The sequence below is a fragment of the Halichoerus grypus genome, chromosome 6 (genome assembly GCF_964656455.1).
Source record: "Halichoerus grypus chromosome 6, mHalGry1.hap1.1, whole genome shotgun sequence".
In the NCBI taxonomy this organism is placed as follows: domain Eukaryota; kingdom Metazoa; phylum Chordata; class Mammalia; order Carnivora; family Phocidae; genus Halichoerus; species Halichoerus grypus.
In genome coordinates this window covers 62246677-62265898 of record NC_135717.1, presented here as the reverse complement: position 1 = coordinate 62265898, position 19222 = coordinate 62246677, and the positions used below count along the sequence as shown (strand labels likewise).

Below are 19222 nucleotides of genomic sequence, written 5' to 3'. Positions count from 1 at the left end.
ATATATGGAAAGTCAATTTTCATTCTACTAAGACACCCTGTCTATTGATTAACCACCTCTAATGTGTGCTCTACTTAATGTACCAGTTCACTCCATGCCTTTTATCAGTCATATGATCAGTTCTGTACTAATAAATCATACAATATTTTTTTCACCCCTGTAGTTTTATGTTCTTTCTTTCCTTGTAGAATTAACACTGTATTTTGAAAAGATTTTCAATTATCTCCTAGAGTAATGCGTACAGGCAATAAATCCAAAGTTATTTACCTATACAAGTGACTTGTTTGCTGTCACTTCTTCATGAGCTTGGTAGATCCAAGAAGTAGGACTTTTAAAATACCTACAGGCTCCTGTAACAAAGGAAGATCTGAAACAAAAATTATAAACACAAGCAACTTAAAACAGTTCATGTAGATTGTTTCTCTTCTCACTTGATGCCTTTTATAAAGTAATGAGCAAAGTTCGTTCTCTAGGGACCCAAGATTGTGTGTTTATTCATTTAATACAGATTTCTTCTGTACTGTGCCCTGATCATTTTATATCCTCAATATTTCTGGAACCATTCTGTCAGTGCAGGTGTACTTCATCTTTATTTTGCATTACTGCCTTCTAATTCATCTCCCATCTTTTATTACAGTGCCCCTCAAATTCATCCCTCTCCACAGCATTTAGAGTGATCTGTCTCAAATGTAAATATGACTATGAACCACTGTTGAAAATATATTTGTGTCCAGGTATCTTAAAATTACATATAAAGCTTTCATAATCTTGACTTCTGCCAAACTCTGAAGCCCTTTCTGCTGTCTGCCCTTTCCTCTGGCATTCTGAACTGCCGGTGATGTCTTCCTCTTAGATCCCTGTATTTTAGACAAATATTTACCCTGTTGTGTGCTTCTCTCCCCTTTAGACAAATATTTACCCTGTTGTGTGCTTCTCTCCCTTGTCTTACTACAGCCTTGCATACTCTCCCCGTTTTCCTCCCTCTAACCCCTTTGATTCTGGCTGGCCTCACTGTTTTCAGTTGCAGTTCGGGCATTATCTCCAGAAAAACCATTCCTGACACCTTTTATCTACATGCTTCTTTAAACCTGGGAGCCTAGCACTTACTGGGAACTCCGTAAATAATTACTGAGGAAAATAAAGACTGTTTACACAGAGATGACTTAAGAGATTGCCCCATACAGGGGCACCTGGGTGGCTCAGTCGGTTGAGTGTCCAACTCTTGATTTCGGCTCAGGTCATGACCTCAGAGTTGTGAGATTGAGCCCCGTCTGGGGCTCAGTGCTGGGCTTGGAGCCTGGTCAAGATTCTCTCTCTCTCTCTCTGCTCCTCCCCCTCTCTAAAAAAAGAGAGAGAGTGAGAGAGATTGTCCCACACAGTCCAGGAGCAAAAGAAAGAGATATATAAAGAAGTAATTTACAGTTTGGGTGATGAAGATACACTAGAAAAATCGGTAAAGTACTAAGGTAGCCCTGAAGAAAGAGACCCCTATTTATCTGGGGAAGAATAGCCATAATCAAGGATGACTTTACATAGCAGTCTGTGTCCTAAAAGATGTGAAGAAATTTATCAAGTAGTAGAGGAAAACATTTCAGGAATGTTTACACTCATCAGGGACATACACCCATAGGAAGGTGGTACACTAATAAAGGCATAAAAAATACTAATAATTTTGGAAACCATGAATAATGTTGTAGTTGAAGCTTTGGGTGTGAAGAGGTGCGGTTACAAGGTAAAGAATAGTCTGTTGTGATTTTGTATGTTTCTGCTGCATTATAAAATTTTGTTTCTGATTGTTTTGTTCATTGATGTTAGGTGGATGAACTTGTGAATGAATCTTGGAGATGTTTGTATGTCTTTAACCTGGTGACATTTAGTATTTCCCAAATGGTTTGTTGAAGTTTCCTATAATTAAAAGTATTTCTTAAAGTAAATATTCAGCTAAAGCTTCAGTTTAAACTATCCATAGATAAAATGTTATTTTCTATTTTTAAGAAGGTTATAGCTTTTATCTAACCATTCTAAGTAGTCCATTTTAACTAAATGTACAGATTTGCCAGCAGAACTAGACTTAGAAAGGACATCAGAGGAAGAGCAAAAAAGACTTGATGAAAGTGAAAATAACCACCTCCAGGTATGTAAAAAGTTAAGTTTAAATTTAAAGTTCCGGTTTTATATTGGTTTTCCTGCTTTAATAATGTAACATAGTTCAAATGAAATGATCTCTTGAATGGACATACTGAAGTCAATAGATTATAATTTAATATTTAGTTTTTATAAAATTTTACAAGTTACAAAACTTAAAATATTGTTAGAATTTATAGTAACTTATACCTAAACTTCATCCTTGGAATTGAGATAAAAAAAAAAATTCCTGAATATTGTTTGCTTCTTCCCATTTTTGTAACTTTTTATGTGATAAAGAAGGTAACATCAAATACTGAATCATATGTTTAAGCAGGTGAAATTATGAGCAGTATAATAATGATGACTACTGACTTAGATTCGTGTAGAAGGAGTAATTATTCTCAGGGGTTCAAAATGTGCAGTTCTGTATTGCCAGTCACTAATGCCAAGATTAAAGATTTATTTTGCCTTGTGATCTCTGTGTAGTTGACTTCAGAGAGTGGGGTCTTAAAATCAGCACAATTGCCTATTGTAGAATCACACCTTCCAGGGTGGGACCTTTGTAGTTGGGCAATAAACAGTAACATTTTCAGTTATTTCATTTCAGCATAGGAAATCAGTAAGTAGTATTAACATTTTTCTTATACAGTCTCAGTGGACATTATATTAGAGCTGTATATAAGCAGATAATTATAGTGATGTATAATGCTGTCATAGTATATAATTTGAATTAAGATTTAGGAATTTTCTTTCTGACTGATGTTAATTGATCTTGGCTCCTAATAATTTAAAATTTGCCTATTCACTAGTTATTAATCTTTAAAGAAAATCCTCAAATGCACTGTAGGGGCTCACTATTTAAGGTATGGTGAGATAAAATGTTTTTAAGTTTGTAACATTAAAAATAATCTAATTCATTTTTTGGTAGATGTAACATGTAATGAATTGTTTATTTCAAAAAATCTGACAAAGTTAAGTTTATGGATTTATGTTTTTCTTCTGTCTTAAGCTAGGGCGAGTTATTTGTCACTTCTTTGTTACAATATAGTGACTTGGGAGCAGCTTAACATAGATTAAGAAATTTAACAGTTAATTTTTAATTATTTTCTAATTTTTCTTTGTCCATACTTGATTACTTAAGGGTAAAGGTATTTCACAAACATGTATCCTGGCAGAAAAGACATGTGAAAATCAAACCCAGCAAATTAATGTTCCACTTTTGCATCTGCAAAAGAAGTCTCGAGAACCAGAAATGAGTAAGAAATGTGATAGAGAGGATAATATATCTGTATATTCAGAACATCCTTCTGTGCAAAAGCGTGAGGAAATCTCGATCAAACAAGGCAAATTAGTGTGGAAAAATAATTTAAAATACATCACCAGTGAGTTAAAGCAGAAGTTTGGTGAAACTTGTGAAAAACACAAAATTGCTCCTTATCCTAAGGAAGAGTCACTACATGGTAACTTTAAAGAAGGAGCAAACTTCATGGAAATACCTTCTAACTGGACAAATGATAGACTTGATTGTGAGAAAAAGGATATATTTGCAGTGCCTGTCCCTCTAGTATTTCAGGCATTTCCTGAACAAAAAAAGTCTAGTCTCAAATATGCTTGCCAGGCATCTTCTGATTTTTCTTTAAATGAAAATAAATCAGACTGTGAAAATGATAACAAACCAGACACTGAGCATGTTTTTAACAAAAATAAGAGTTTTAAAAGTGATACAGAAACTAAAAAAGTAAGGAACCCACTCGCTACGTTTGAAGTGAAAGAAGACCAAGAGCTTGACGTGCAAATGGCAAAAAGTATGAACCAAAATAGCACTAATTCTAAATTACACATTGGACGTATACCTCAGTCTAGTGATTCAGAAAGTCATTTTGACAAAAGGATTTCCTGCTCCAATGAGATGAGACAAATGGCTCAAATAAAAAGGCACCATAGTTCTGCTGTTACAAACATTTACAAGAAAACAAAAGTCTTGTTCCAGAAGCCATTCTGTGCAGTTAATAACAGTACTAATAACTATAGAAGTATGGAACCCGAATTAGAAAATGTGAGTTCTTCTGCACCGTGTAGTTACAGAACATCAGAAGTATGTCTAAAAGAAGAATTACAGCAAGATGTTCAAAAGTTTAAGAACGAGATAGGCATGTTACAGATAGACATCCTGGATTTGGAAAAAAAGAAAGTTCAACTTCAAAAAGAGGTAGAGGTTCACTTTGCTGCTGCTCTTTTGTTTTTTCTCTTTATCAATTATCTGAGTCATTTTGATTTTCCACTTAGGAAAAAAGTTCGTGTATAACATGGGGTTGTCTAAATACGTAATTGTGTTCGGAAATAGATTATTTCTGCTATCTAAATGATAGGAGTGCAGGAAAACATTCTTATGATTTGTTTTCCTTAATTTCTCTGTAAGTCTCCCAAGTGGCATATGAACTGGGAAACTAATTTAGCTATGCACCATGTGACCTCATGAACCAGAGTAACGGTAAAGAAAATCCCTTAAAAAATGCAATTATCGGGGCGCCTGGGTGGCTCAATCATTAAGCATCTGCCTTGGGCTCAGGTCATGATCCCGGGGTCCTGGGATCGAGCCCCGCATCGGGCTCCCTGCTCAGCGGGAAGCCTGCTTCTCCCTCTCCCACTCCCCGTGCTTGTGTTCCCTCTCTCGCTGTGTCTCTCTCTGTCAAATAAATAAATAAAATTAAAAAAAAAATTTTTTTTAATGCAATTATCTTGACACATCTGGGTGGCACAGTCGAGCATCTGACTCTTGGTTTTGGCTTGGGTTGTGATCTCAGGTTCATGAGATTGAGCCCTGCGTTGGGCTCTGTGCTCAGCGTGGAGTGTGCTTTAGTTTCTCTCTCCTTCTCCCTCTGCCCTTCCTGCTCATGCTCTCTCTGTCTCTCTCTCTCTCTCTCTAAAATAAATAAATCTTTAAAAAAACATATAATAATCTCTAGTGTTGTTTTTTTTTTTTTTTTTGAAGATTTATTTATTTATTTATTTGAGAGAGAGCACACGTGTGTACACGAGCATGAGCCAGGGGAGAGGCAGAGGGAGAGAGAAAGGGAGAAGTAGACTCTCTGCGAGCAGGGAGCCTGACATGTGGCTCCATCCAGGCCCCTGGGATCATGACCTGAGCTGAAGGCAGACGCTTAACTGCTGAGCCATCCAGGTGCCCCATCTCTAGGGTTTTTATTTTTATCTATTGGCTTAAATATAAATTGCATTTCCATAAACAATAAAATGGGAAAGAAGCTATGACTAAGAGAAAGGATATAAACAAATATTTCAGCTAAACCTATTTATTGTTTCAGTATGTGCAATCTTTTCTGCTTTGTACTCACTCTTGGAACTTAGAATTCCAACAGGACCACTTTGAGATATTTTTAATAACAAATATTTGTATTATCACTTTTTTCCTCCACATTTTTTTAAAACAGACTCTTTTTTTAAGATTGATTTATTTATTTAGTGAACATGAGCAAGGGGAGGGACAAAGGGAGAGAGAGAGGGAGAGAGAGAGAGGGAGAGAAGTAGACTCCCCACTGAGCATGGAGCCTGATGCGGGGCTCAATCCCACAACGCTGAGATCATGAACTGAGCCAAAATCAAGAGTCAGAGGCCCAACTGACTGAGCCACCCAGGCGCCCCCCTCCACTTTTTTTTTTTTGGTCACCATTCTCACATGTTTCTGTTGAGTCAAACGTTCATATTATGTTTAATAAAATATGGTACATTTTGACATGTATGATTTTTATAATGCAGGTAGCATAAACCTTCAGAAACCTTCAGTATTTAACTCGAAGGGAGAAAACTGACTTTTGAGGTGAATTGAGTTTTAAAAATAGACAAAAATCTAGAGATATCCTCCTTCAAAAGAAAAAGTAGCTAAGCACCTTGTCCCCAATTAAGATATTAAATTACTGTGCCAGTGTCATACTTTCAATGTATCTGATTAATTTAATGAATTTGTTTGATAACTTACCTGATTCAGCATTAAAGAATTGTATCATCTCTTTTGGTGCCATAAGATGCTAGGTAATGCCACTTTAGGAACTTTGGACAAATCATTTAACCTTTTTTGGTTTTACTCCCATTTATCAGTGGAAAATGGGATTAAAGTTGATAATTACTTTTATACCCTCTAGCTATAAAATTTTTTGATAACCATGAATGTGGAATTTGGGGAGCATTACTCATTTCCCAAAATTCTACACTAACATCAGTTTCACTCTGTTCTTTTTGTGTTGTGGTGAACTTTGGTTCATATATTTTAATGAACACTCACTTTTTTGATAAGCCTAGGATCCAAATGAAAAAAGAATTGTAAAAGGCAGTTGGGGAAAAAATAGCTCAGTGCAGAAAGAGGAAAACTTCTGTTTGTTCCTGGAGCACCACAATGTCACATCCTTTAAATCTGGCTGTTTTTGCAAAATCCAGGTGGTACCGACAGAAGACGACAAATTTTACGTCTTTGTCTTTTTATTTCTTTGTATCTGCTGGTCAGATGGGGTGGGGTGGGGAATGTTAGGTAGGAAAGCATGGATATGAATACCAAATTAAGAAAGCCCTTTTTCAAATTTTGGAAAATTCTGCTGTTTTAATTAATTAATTATTTTTTAAAGATTTTATTTATTTATCAGACAGAGCGAGAGAGAGAGAGCACAAGCAGGAGGAGCGGCCGGCAGAGGGAGAAGCAGGCTTCCCGCTGAGCAAGGAGCCTGATGCGGGGCTCGATCCCAGGACCCTGGATCAGACCTGAGCCGAAGGAAGACACTTAAGCAACTGAGCCACCCACGCGTCCCAATTCTGCTGTTTTTATTCAAACGGAAATGAAGCAGAATTTATAAAAATTGCAATTATTTATAATGATAAAGTTAAACACAAAATATTTTTATCGATAAAAATTACGACAAACTAAGAGTCAAACGATATAATTAATGAAAAAAAGTTCTGGGATGACTGGGTGGCTCAGTCCTTAAGAGTCTGCCTTCGGCTCAGGTCTGATCCCAGGGTCCTGGGATCGGTCCCTCATCAGGCTCCCTGCTCAGCGGGGAGCCTGCTTCTCCCTCTGTCTGTACCTCCCTCCCCCTAAATAAATAAATAAAACCTTTAAGAAATTTATAATTAATGAAAAAAAGTTCTTTTTAATGAATAATGTAGTAACAATTATCCTTAGTATCAAATTTCCATTAAAGATTAATGAAGAAAAGAAGAGACACCAAAGTAATGGGACGGCAGTATTAGAAAACGTGTATGCTGTCGCTGCTGGACTAACTCAACAAAGAGAGAGTGGGAAAACTGAAAACCACCTCTTTCCTGTTGGGAAAAAGGAAGATTCTGATGGGTAAGCTTTTGGCAATATTTCAATAGTAGGTAATTTTTATTTTCCTATAAAACAAATTCTAGTTGGAGCTAACATTCATGATTAACAAATTTTATATTTTTAGTAAGGCTAGTCCATCCTGGGTGCTAATCAGAAAAATGCAAATAACGAGATACCATTTTTTGCAGTCATAGTGATAAATATTTTATTAAAAAAATAATAACCAAAGTTAGCAAATGTGAGGAAAAAGGCATTCCTATACACTGTTGTTAGATGAAATTGGTAAATCCTTTCTGAAGGGTGATTTAGCAGTGTGTTTCAAAAATTTTAAATATGCTGTCCCTTTTTTAAATCTATTTTTTTATTTTTTTAAAAGATTTTATTTCTTTATTTGACAGAGAGAGACACAGCGAGAGAGGGAGCACAAGCAGGGGGAGTGGGAGAGGGAGAAGCAGGCTTCCTGCGGAGCAGGGAGCCCAATGCGGGGCTCGATCCCGGCACCCAGGGATCATAACCTGAGCCGAAAGCAGACGCTTAACGACTGAGCCACTCAGGCGCCCCATATGCTGTCCCTTTATTCCAACGCTTCATTGCCAGGACTAGATCCTATAGGAAAACATGACTTGTGTAAACACACACACACACACGAACACATTCTAAGGACATTTATTGTACATTATTATATATATAAAATATGACAGATATGTTAAGGATATTGATTATAGCATTGTCATATCAAAAAGTTGGAGATAGTCTAAATAGCCGTCAATAAGGAAGTAAGTTGTCACCCCTATAAAACAATGTAATATGCGACCATTTGAAAAAATGAGTTTAGGTCTACAGTGTACTGATTGTTTAACAAAGTATATTTAAAGTGTTCGGTTTGATGGCATGTCTTATGCAAATTTTAGAATGCTTTTAATATCTGCTGAGTTGCAAAAGGAAGTTACCTGCTACACTGGCACTCTATCTTATTACCAACAAAATTGCTAGCTATTAGGTTTTTGGTTTTGGTTCCGTTGAGCTTGAGTGTTCAAATGTTGGACCCTCAAATTGATCTGAATATTACCAAGAGATTTCATATGTCAGCTTGTCCCATATTCTATATAAACATTTGATTTGATGATCCTTGTGCTATAAACCAAGATGTTCCTAATGCAGTGAATCTTCTTTTGAAGGTACCTTGCATGCATGCTATTAACCTTCCTTTTTAAAGAGAATATATTTCTATATGCACCACACCAAATTTTTCAACAGTGACTTCATATTATATAATTTACGAAAATTCAGTTTACAAAATAGGAATATTTTCTGCATTCCAAACCCCTTATACTTCTCTTATAGAATTTTATTTTTCAAAATGTTTTAAATTGAATTTAATTTTTTTAAAGATTTTATTCATTTATTTGACAGAGAGAGAGACAGCGAGAGAGGGAGCACAAGCAGGGGGAGTGGGAGAGGGAGAAGCAGGCTTCCCACCGAGCAGGGAGCCCAATGTGGGGCTCGATCCCAGAACCCTGAGACCATGACCTGAGCTGAAGGCAGATGCTTAACAACTGAGCTACCCAGGCACCCCTCTTATAGAATTTTAATATGACTAATTATTTTGGATATATCCTAGAGTTAGATGATCTTTATCAAGCATGAAATATTGCTGTTGAAACTTAATAGTTTTTCTGTGGTCTTTCTAAGCATGAGAAAAAATGATAATCAGGTTATATAATATTATATATATATTATATATCTAGAAAATTTTTAAGGAGTCTTTTGGTTGTATGATTTCATGAATTATTTAATGCCTTCGTCTGCCTTTTTTTTTTTTTTTAAGATTTTATTGATATTAGAGAGAGAGAGTGCGTGGTGGGGGAGAGGGACAAGCGGACTTGGCACTGAGAGCAGAGCCCCATGTGGGGCTCGATCCCACAACCCTGAGACCATGACCTGAGCCAAAATCAAGAGGTTTAACCAACTGAGCCACCCAGGTGTCCCCCTTAGTCTGGCATTTTTTTAAAAAACATTTAGTGCTACATGTATGTAATTTAAAAGACTATATTACAAAATATATTACAAAAATACTACATCATCATTGTGTAAGGATTGAACTAAACAAGAAAATTAAATCATCTATGATCATTCCTCTTAGCTCTGAAATCCTTAAAAGAACCATGTACAGTCACTGATCCTGATTTACCTCCCATTCACTCTTGAATTCTCTCTAGTAATTTTCACTCCCACTACTCCAGAATTGATTTTTCAAAGGTTACCACTGATTTTCACTTTAATAAATCTAGACATAATTTCTTAGATCTCATTTTATTTGACCTATCAGCAATATTTGACCCAATGGAGAACTCTCTTCTCCAAAATTCTGTGTTCATTTAGCTTTCAGGATATCACTCACTCACCTGGTTTTCCCCCTGCCTTTCTAGTCTGTACATCTCAGCCTGATTTGCTTCTTTCTCCTCATCCCCCACCTCTTACTTACACATTGACATCTTCCAGGAATCAGTCCTTGATTTTCTTTCTCTTGACTTTTACTATCTTGTATATTCTAATGATCTTCAAGTTTATATCTCCAGCCCAAATCTCTCTGCATAATTCCAGACCTACATATCAAACTGCCTATTTGATAGCTCTTTGGGATAGCTATTGGGTATTACGAACTTAACATGTCCAAAATCGAACTACTGATATTCTTTCTTAATACCTGCCCTTCTTGTCTTTCCTAATTGAGTTAATGACAATTCTTCCAGTTGCTCTGCCAGAAAACTTGGTATCATCTTTGACTCCTGTCTTTTTCTTTTTCATACATGTCACATCTAATCTGTCAGCAGATCTTGTCAGGTCTTCCTTCAAAATATATCCAGAAGCCAAACACATCTTCCATGACCAAGCCACTATCATCTGTTGTGTGTATAAGTGTAATAATTAACTACTTGGTCTTCTTGTTTGTTCTTTTGTCTTTTCTGTTTCCATTAATTCTAAACACAGTGGATCTATTAAAATGTAAGTCAGATTATGTCTTCCTCTGCTCAAAACCTAATTGCCTCCTATTTCACTCAGAGTACATGCCAAAGTTCTTCCTAACACCTACAAGGCCTTGTATGATCTGTTCGTCTTGGTCTCTCCCTGTCCCTTACTGCCTCACTCCTATTTTCTGTCCCTTTCACGCTGTCCAGCCACACTGAATTTCTCACTTTTTTCCCCTCCCTATAAACACTTGGAGCATCCCTCTGTACTTGCTGTTGACTCTAACTGGAGTGCTTTTCCCTCCAATACCCTCATGGCTTGCTTGCTCCTTGCTCCTTCCTTTTTTTTCCCCCCTTCAATTTTTTGCTTAAAAGTTACTTTCTTAGCAAGGCCTTTCTTGGTTATCCCGATTACCTCTTTCCCTACAGCACATCAAAATTTGATTTCTCTGCTTTAGTTTTTCTCCTCTAGTACTATCTTGCCTGTGTAGTTTATTGTTATTGTGTTTACTTCACTCATGAGTAGGATTTTTATCTGTTCATCGCCATGTCCTCAGTGCCTAGAAAACGTTCTAGCATATATAGTTCTATTCAACAAACGTTTATTGAGTGAATGGATTTTAACCTGCATGTATTGTTTTTTAACATCATACTAACTCTCACTTTAACAAAAAGAAAGTTTGATATGGGTCCATTCTGACAATTTAATCTGTCAGTTGTATGCATTTTTTTTTATTTTTGGGGGGCCCAATATTGTGGTTACTTGCTATTTATTCTTTTACTGGTATTTATGTTAGTTTTAATTATGGGAAAATGGATCAGAGGAATAGCAAACTTCATTTATATTTTATTAAGGAAAATGAAATATGGTGGTAAATTATAGGACTTTAAAAATTCTTGCCAAAGGATTATGAGCCCTCAATATCTGAAATAAAAAGATGAAGTTGGAATTATTGCCTACTGGTAAGATAGACCTATGCCGGTCACTTACAGTCTTTTCTGACAGAGCAGTCTGCTATTCTTATATAGGGTTTTGGGAAGAGTACAGTTGAAGGTTTGGGGGACTTTCAGAGAATTAAGTGGTTTGTCATCATCTGAAACACCATGGTAATTTGGGTGAGACTGTTGTTGATTGGTTGGCACATGAGGCATGTGTATGGAACGGTTTTGTCTCCTATTGGCTTTCCTTTAGAAGGGAGGAGCTGACACTGCTTGGTTGGTGAGTGAGGCCAGTGGGCATTGATCAGTCACACACATTTAAAACTGATTGTGGTGGCTTCTTGTTCCCATGGCTTCCTATTTGGGTTCCCCCCCAAGTTTGAGGTGACTTTAACTAGATGTTTTCTATTTAAAAGTTGCTTCTATCAACTGTGTTCAAAAAGAAAGCTATTTCATATTCTGTAATTATAGATTTATTTTTGAGATTTGGGTTAAGAAGAATTGTTTAATAATTGCCTTCAGGAAGATCCTTATTTTTTGGATGTTAAATTTTAACTAGAAGAGTTATCTGTGTAAGAGTTTTAAAACAATAATTGCTAGCTCTGTTTTTGTTTTCAGTGCTCTTAGGGGCTCATGTTCAGTTCCTAAATTAATAATCTCCTGTGGGAGGGCGCCTGGGTGGCTCAGTTGGTTAAGCGACTGCCTTCGGCTCAGGTCATGATCCTGGAGTCCCAGGACCGAGTCCCGCATCGGGCTCCCTGCTCAGCGGGGAGTCTGCTTCTCCCTCTGACCCTCCCCCCTCTCATGTGCTCTCTCTCTCCTCTCATCCTCTCTCAAATAAATAAATAAAATCTTAAAAAAAAAAAAAAAAACTCCTGTGGGAAATTTCAGTCTTTTTGTAAATTTATGTAGCTATAGGCTGCTAATATTCTCTTGCATACATTTAGTCCATGAAAAAGTAATTATAATTTTCTGTTGGTAAATCTAGTTTTTTATATTAGGATTAAATACTAGGCTAAAAGTATACAAAAGTTACCAAATCATTTTCTTTAAAAAAATTAATTTTTTTTTATATGTAAGAGAGAGAGAGAGAAAGAGAGTGAGAATGAGCGCACAAGCAGGAGGGAGGGGCAGAGGGAGAGGTAGAAGCTCAGTGGGGAGCCTGGTGCAGGGCTAGATCCCAGGACCTGGAGATTATGACCTGAGCCGAACGCAGACACTTAACCGACTGAGCCACCCAGGCACCCCCAAATCATTTTATTTTCAAAAAAAATTAACCAGGTTATTGCTATTTTTGAGTGATATATATAATGACATATGAATATTTTTGAATTTTCTCCAGATTTATTGAGGTATAATTGACAGACAACTGTGTAAGTCTAAGATATACCTATATTAATTTAATACACTTTTATATAGTAAAATGGTAATAGTGTTAATAACTCCATCATCTCACATAATTATCATTTCTTTTTTAGCAACTCTCTTAGCAACTTTCAAATATATAATACAGTATTGTTAACTGTAATCACCATTCTATACACTAGACCCTCAGAACTTACTACTCTTGTAACAGGAAGTTTGTGTCCTTTGGCCAATATCTACCCATTTCCCACAGCCTCCTACCCCTGGCAAGCAGCAGGGTGCAAATTTGTTTTTTTTTTTAAGTTTCTAAATGTAAGTCTGATCATACAGTATTTGTCTTTTTCTGTGACTTATTTCATTTAGCATAATTCCCTCAAGGTTCATTTATGTTGTTGCAAATGGCGAGGTTTCCCTCTTTTTTGTGGCTAAAATATTCCGTTGTAAATATATACCACATTTTTTAAACCCATGGATCCATTGATGGACACTCAGGTTGCTTCCCTGTCTTGGCTATTGTAAATAATGCTGCAGTAAACAGGGGTGCAGATACCTCTTCGAGATAATGATTTCATTTCCATCAGAAATATTCCCAGATGGGGCGCCTGGGTGGCTCAGTTGGTTAAGCGACTGCCTTCGGCTCAGGTCATGATCCTGGAGTCCCTGGATCGAGTCCCGCATCGGGCTCCCTGCTCGGCAGGGGGCCTGCTTCTCCCTCTGACCCTCTCCCCTCTCATGTGCTCTCTCTCTCTCATTCTCTCTGTCTCAAATAAATAAATAAAATCTTTAAAAAAAAAAAAAGAAAAGAAATGTTCCCAGAAATGGGATTACTGTATCATACGATAGTTCTATTTTTACTTTTTTGAGGAACCTCCACAGTGTTCTGCGTAGTGGCTGTACCAATTTACAGTCCCATAACAGTGTACAAGGATTCCCTTTTCTGTACATCTTTGCCAGTGGTATCTCTTGTCTTTTTGATGAAAGCCATTTAACAGGTGTGAGGTGATAGATATATCATTGTGGTTTTGATTTGCGTTTCCCTGATGAATAGTGATGTTGAGCCCCTTTTTTGGTACCGTTGGCCATTTGAGTATCTTCTGAGGAGAGCTGTCTATTAAGGTGCTTTGCTGAGTTTTTAGTTGAATTATTTGTTTTTTGCTGTTGAATTGTGTGATGTCCTTACATATTTTAGATATTAACCTTTTTTCAGATATGTGGTTTGCAGATATTTTCTTCCATTCTGTAGGTTGCCTTTTCATTATGTTACTTGTTTCTTTTTTGTTTTTTAGATTTTATTTAAATTCAAGTTAGTTAACCTATATTGTTTTATTAGTTTCAGGGCTGGACTTTAGTGATTCATCACTTGCATGTAATACCCAATGCTCATCACAAGTGCCCTCCCTGATGCCCATCACCCAGTTACAGCATCTTCCCACCCACCTCCCCTCCAGCAGCCCTCAGTTTGTTTCCTATAGTTAAGAGTCTCTTATGGTTTGCCTCCCTCTCTGTTTTTATCTTATTTTTCCCTTCCTTCCCCTATACTTGACGTAAATGGAACTAGAGTGTTGCTTGTTTCTTTTGCTGTGGAGAAACATTGTTCCATTGTTTTTGCTTTTGTTGCTTGACACAGAGAGAGAGAATGCACAAGCAGGGGGAGTGGCAGGCAGAGGGAGAGGGAGAAGCAGGCTCCCCGCCGAGCAGGGAGCCTGATGTGGGACTCGATCCCAGGACCCCGGGACCATGACCTGAGCTGAAGGCAGATGCTTAATGACTGAGCCACCCAGGCGCCCCTGTATTACATTATCTTTTAAAGATTATAGTAATTGTCCTTAGTATTCCTATTCATGTAGTTTTGTGGCAAGAGGTTGTTTGGTTTTTGGGGGTTTTTTTTGGATTTTATTTATTTGACAGACAGAGACATGGCGAGAGAGGAAACACAAGCAGGGGTAGTGGGAGAGGGAAAAGCAGACTCCCGCTGAACAGGGAGCCCGATGCGGGGCTCGATCCCAGGACCCTGGGACCATGACCTGAGCCGAAGGCAGATGCTTAACGACCGAGCCACCCAGGTGCCTGTGGCAAGAAGTTGTTTATTCAGAATTGGTTCCACAGTGGAGTATTGTCATATAATTGAATGTGCAGATAGTATCATTCATAGACTTAAAAGTATATAAATAATAGTAAATATACAAACCCTTAGGGCCCTTCTGAGTAGAACTAATCATTCCTTGATGATTTTAGATATTCAGTGCCTTTGACAGTATCATGAATAGCTATGGTTTTGTTAGGGACTTTGAAGTATCTGGTTGCATTAAGTTAATATTTGTTTAGATTCTGGGGAAAGGGGAAAGACTTTATTTATAATTGAAAAATAAACTATTAATCTATCATAGATTATTACTTTTAGATTATAAAGTTCTCATTACAAAAGCCATGGTTCCTGTACCAACAGTGTCATTGACACAGATTGTGTGCTCAGTAAGTATGTATTTGTGAATAAACAGTTGAATAAATAGATGAATGCCATTGATGAACTTCTTCAGAAGAAGCAGATCTTTAGTTTATTGAAAGTAGATTTTCAATATTGCCTAGGTATGAAGTCTTTTTATTTTAAAAAAATATGTGTAAGATTCATAAATTATTATTTATAATTATAGCTAGAAATGGAATAATAGTAGATTCATTTGCTGTCATATTACTTGGAAACACTTAAATATTACCTTCACCACATATTGTAAAACACATGTTTTGAAGGCACATATCTTGGATTTGAATTCTGGGTCTACCCCTGACCAGCTGTATGGGCTTGGGGAAGTTAATTATTTCTGTGCCTCATTTTCTTCCTGTGTAAAATACCTAATATAATTACCTATGTTTATAAGATTGTTGTGAGGCTTAAAATACTTTTAAGATGTGTAAGGTGTTCATAATAATGCATAGTAGTTGTACAGTAAATCCTCAAAACACTAGTATCATGATTATTAAAAAAGGGTTTCCTTCATATAAGAACTTAACTTGCACTTTCCCAATAGTTTTTAGAGCCAATAAAAGCTTGTTTTTATTGAAAATGACAACAAAAAATGTGGTATATTTCTTCGTATCAAATAATGCAAGTAACATTATGCTTTTCCTTTGCTTTTTGTCCATTTGATCTAAATTTAATGCTTAGTTAATATTATTAATAATATTGTTTAGATATGATTTAGATATTCTTTGTATTTTAAGTATTTAATACTTGCCTGAAAAGAATTGTTTTTTTTTAGACCTGCAAAGAAAACGTCTCATGAAAAGAAAGAGGTAAAAAAATATGTATAATTTTTTTCATTTATTTTTTTTAATTTTCACTTTATTATATTACTTTGATAAATAATATTTATTAGAAATATTATTCCATGGTAAAAAATTACTTTAGGAAGGGTGTAGTGAAAAAACAGAAAATCTTCCTTTGTTGTATAGACATTTATTGTGAAAAAGTTATTCAGAAGTACTAATTATTGATAAAGGTCGTTTTGATAAAAATCAGTTCTTTTGAAAAGTACCTATGTTTTTGCTCTTATAAAAAGATGGTTATTTATCATCTCTCTACACTTAGTATATTTTATGAATATTTGGGGGACATTTTGAAATAGTATTCTTTATTTGTAGGTCAAAAAGCAAATTAATTTTATGGATGACCTTGACTTAACTGAGTCATCTGGAACAGCTTCAGAGGATTCCAAGTTGCCTTGCTCTAATTATATGAGTTGCAAGTCGCTAATTGTACAAGTTGGCAAGGATTGTAAAGGTAGGACCATTGTATAAATAGAAAGCCTTTGTATGTATATTACTGTAGTGATATGTGCACATCTTGTAGAGTGCTGTACCACACAACACTCATGAGCTACTCATCTCAGAAATATCTTTTATATGAAAATAGAGAACTGTTGAATACTCTCAGCCAAAGGGCTATAATTTCCACTCTATGTTTTGTCATGGGAATGGCACACCTGATGTGTTGTTACCTCCGCTTCTCTTCTGTGCCTTCACCCAAGGTCAGGTTACCATTATTTTTTCTCCTAGAATACTGAAATAACCTCAGGACTGTTTTCCCTGTCATTCCACCTCCCAGAATCTTGGTCTACACTGCAACCATAGTTATCATAATCTTTAAAAATTCATGTTTCATCACGTTACCCCCTTGCTTAAAGCTTAGCTATTACTTCTCATTGCTCTAAGGTGAAAGACCACAGTACTCTAGCTTCATCTTGTATTGTTTCATATCCTTCTATTTTTTTTAATTTTTTAATTTAAAGATTTTATTTATTTGACAGAGAGACACAGCGAGAGAGGGAACACAAGCAGGGGGAGTGAGAGAGGGAGAAGCAGGCTCCCCGCGGAGCAGGGAGTCTGACACAGGGCTTGATTCCAGGACCCTGAGATCATGACCTGAGCTGACAGCAGACACTTAAGCGACTGAGCCACCCAGGCGCCCCGAAAATATCTTTTATAGTGAAGTCATTCAATATCTATTTGTTTAAAGTATTAGTGAGTGAATGTGAAAGCACACAGTCCTTTATATGCAAAAAGTACTCACATATTTTATTTCTTTTTTTTTAAAGATTTAATTAAATTATTTGAGAGAAAGAGAGCATGAGTGGGGGGTGGGAGAGAAGAACAGAGGGGAAGGCGGGGGAAGAATCTCAAGCAGACTCCGTGCTGAGGGTGGAGCCTGGCGTGGGGCTCAATCCTACGACTCTGAGATTATGACCTGTGCCGAAACCAACAGTTGGATGCTTAACCAACTGAGCCACCTAGGTGCCCTATATATTTTATTTGATTTTTTGTTTTTTCTCTGATGTAGATTCTAGTACTTTACGAAAAATCCAGGATGCGATTCTTCCGTATAAAAAATCAGTAGAACTTAAAAAAAATCAGTGTAAACAACTTAAAAGAAAAAATAAAGAAATGGAAGATAAGGTTAATGGACTACAAAAGGAGCTATCAGAAACAAAAGAGTTGAAATTGCAGTTGGAGCATCAAAAAATGAAATGGGAACAAGAACTCAGCGGTTTGAGGTATGACATCTTGGTTTTAAGGAAATATTTGAACTATTTACCTTTTTTTTTTTTTTTTTTTTTTTTAATAAGCTCCACAGCCAATGTGGGGCTTGAACTCACAGCTGTGAGGTCAAGAGTCGCATGCTCTACCAACTGAGCCAGCCAGGTGCCCCTTGAACTATTTCCTTTTGTACTACAGATGTGTAGGAGAAGTTTGATAATTGCTAACTTACCTTCTGGAATTTTTATAGGGAAGAAAACGTCTTTAGTAGTGTGAAGTATGAGATTCTTCAAAATAATTCAGCAAGTTCTTGACAGTGAATACTTCTACTGATAATTTAATGTATATTCCAAATCGTAATTTTAATGACCATATAGAAGTCCACCATATGGCATCCTCATTATTGAACAAATTGAATTTTGGTTATTTTCCATTTTTCTATACTTTAATTAATGCTGTAAGGATTGTCTTTTATATAAATCTGTTTCTAGAATTCTGGTTACTTACTTGGAATAAATTCTTCAATATAGTATTGTTTGCTTAAAGCATAAAAATTTTTAAAGAAGGTCTTTGATCCTATTTTTAAATTGTTCTCTGGGAAGTTTATATTAATTTATATGCCCATCAACAGAGAATGAAATGGCCATTTTTCTCAAGACAGGAAAAATTTTAAAAATTTGTTCAGTTTTAAACATATGCAGCGATTAAAAAGTAAAATGGAAAATGATTACTGCTCAGTTTTTTCAATATCTCTCATAAAATTAATCCAAAAGTCTATGCTGTAAGCATATATGACTCTTTATTGTTTACTTAATTAATATGGATCCTGTGTTCTAAAAGGGGTTTTCAGATGATTTATAAAATAGATAATAGGGGCGCCTGGGTGGCTCAGTTGGTTAAGGGTCTGCCTTTGGCTCAGGTCATGATCCCAGGGTCCTGGGATCGAGCCCCATCTCCAGATCTCTGCTTGGCAGGGAGCCTACTTCTCCCTCTCCCTCTGCCTCTTGCTCCCTCTGCTTGTGCTCTCTCACTCTCTCTGTCAAATAAATAAATAAAATCTTTAAAAAAAAAGTAAAATGAATAATAATCAACAAGGTAAATTGAGAATATTGCAGAGGAAGAAACATAAAATGTATAGGGTTATCTATATAAAATGTATAGATATTTGACTCCCTATCCTAGTCCTGGATCACAGTAATCTGCAGATGCTGTCTTATACTGCAAATTATTTTTGGAGGTACCTGTGATGTTTTGTGAAGTAGAAATTTACTTCTAGTGAATTTATAAACTTTTTTATAAAGAGCAACTTCTCTTTTTAATTAGTAACTAAATTATCTGTTCTAATGGAGAGGTAATTATGACTATATGGGAAAAAATGATAATTTTTAATTCTAACTTTCTTGAATAATTTCAAAATTCCTTTCTCTACAATATCTACCAGAGGTAGTACTAAAAC

General features: G+C 36.2%; 1 protein-coding gene across 15 annotated transcripts in view; it reads left to right on the top strand.

Annotated features, from left to right (window-relative positions):
- LOC118555525 (ankyrin repeat domain-containing protein 26-like) overlaps positions 1–19222 on the top strand; it is a 511611-nt gene that overhangs the window by 444021 nt on the left and 48368 nt on the right. For 14 of the 15 annotated variants that reach the window (XM_078075224.1, XM_078075225.1, XM_078075231.1 and 11 more), the window contains 6 exons: positions 2052–2134; positions 3269–4336; positions 7335–7483; positions 15993–16026; positions 16375–16513; positions 17570–17783. In XM_078075224.1, the coding sequence (XP_077931350.1) occupies positions 2052–2134; positions 3269–4336; positions 7335–7483; positions 15993–16026; positions 16375–16513; positions 17570–17783 (1687 nt within the window). The remainder of the gene's footprint in view (positions 1–2051; positions 2135–3268; positions 4337–7334; positions 7484–15992; positions 16027–16374; positions 16514–17569; positions 17784–19222) is intronic. The other variant, XM_078075236.1, reaches the window with a different exon arrangement.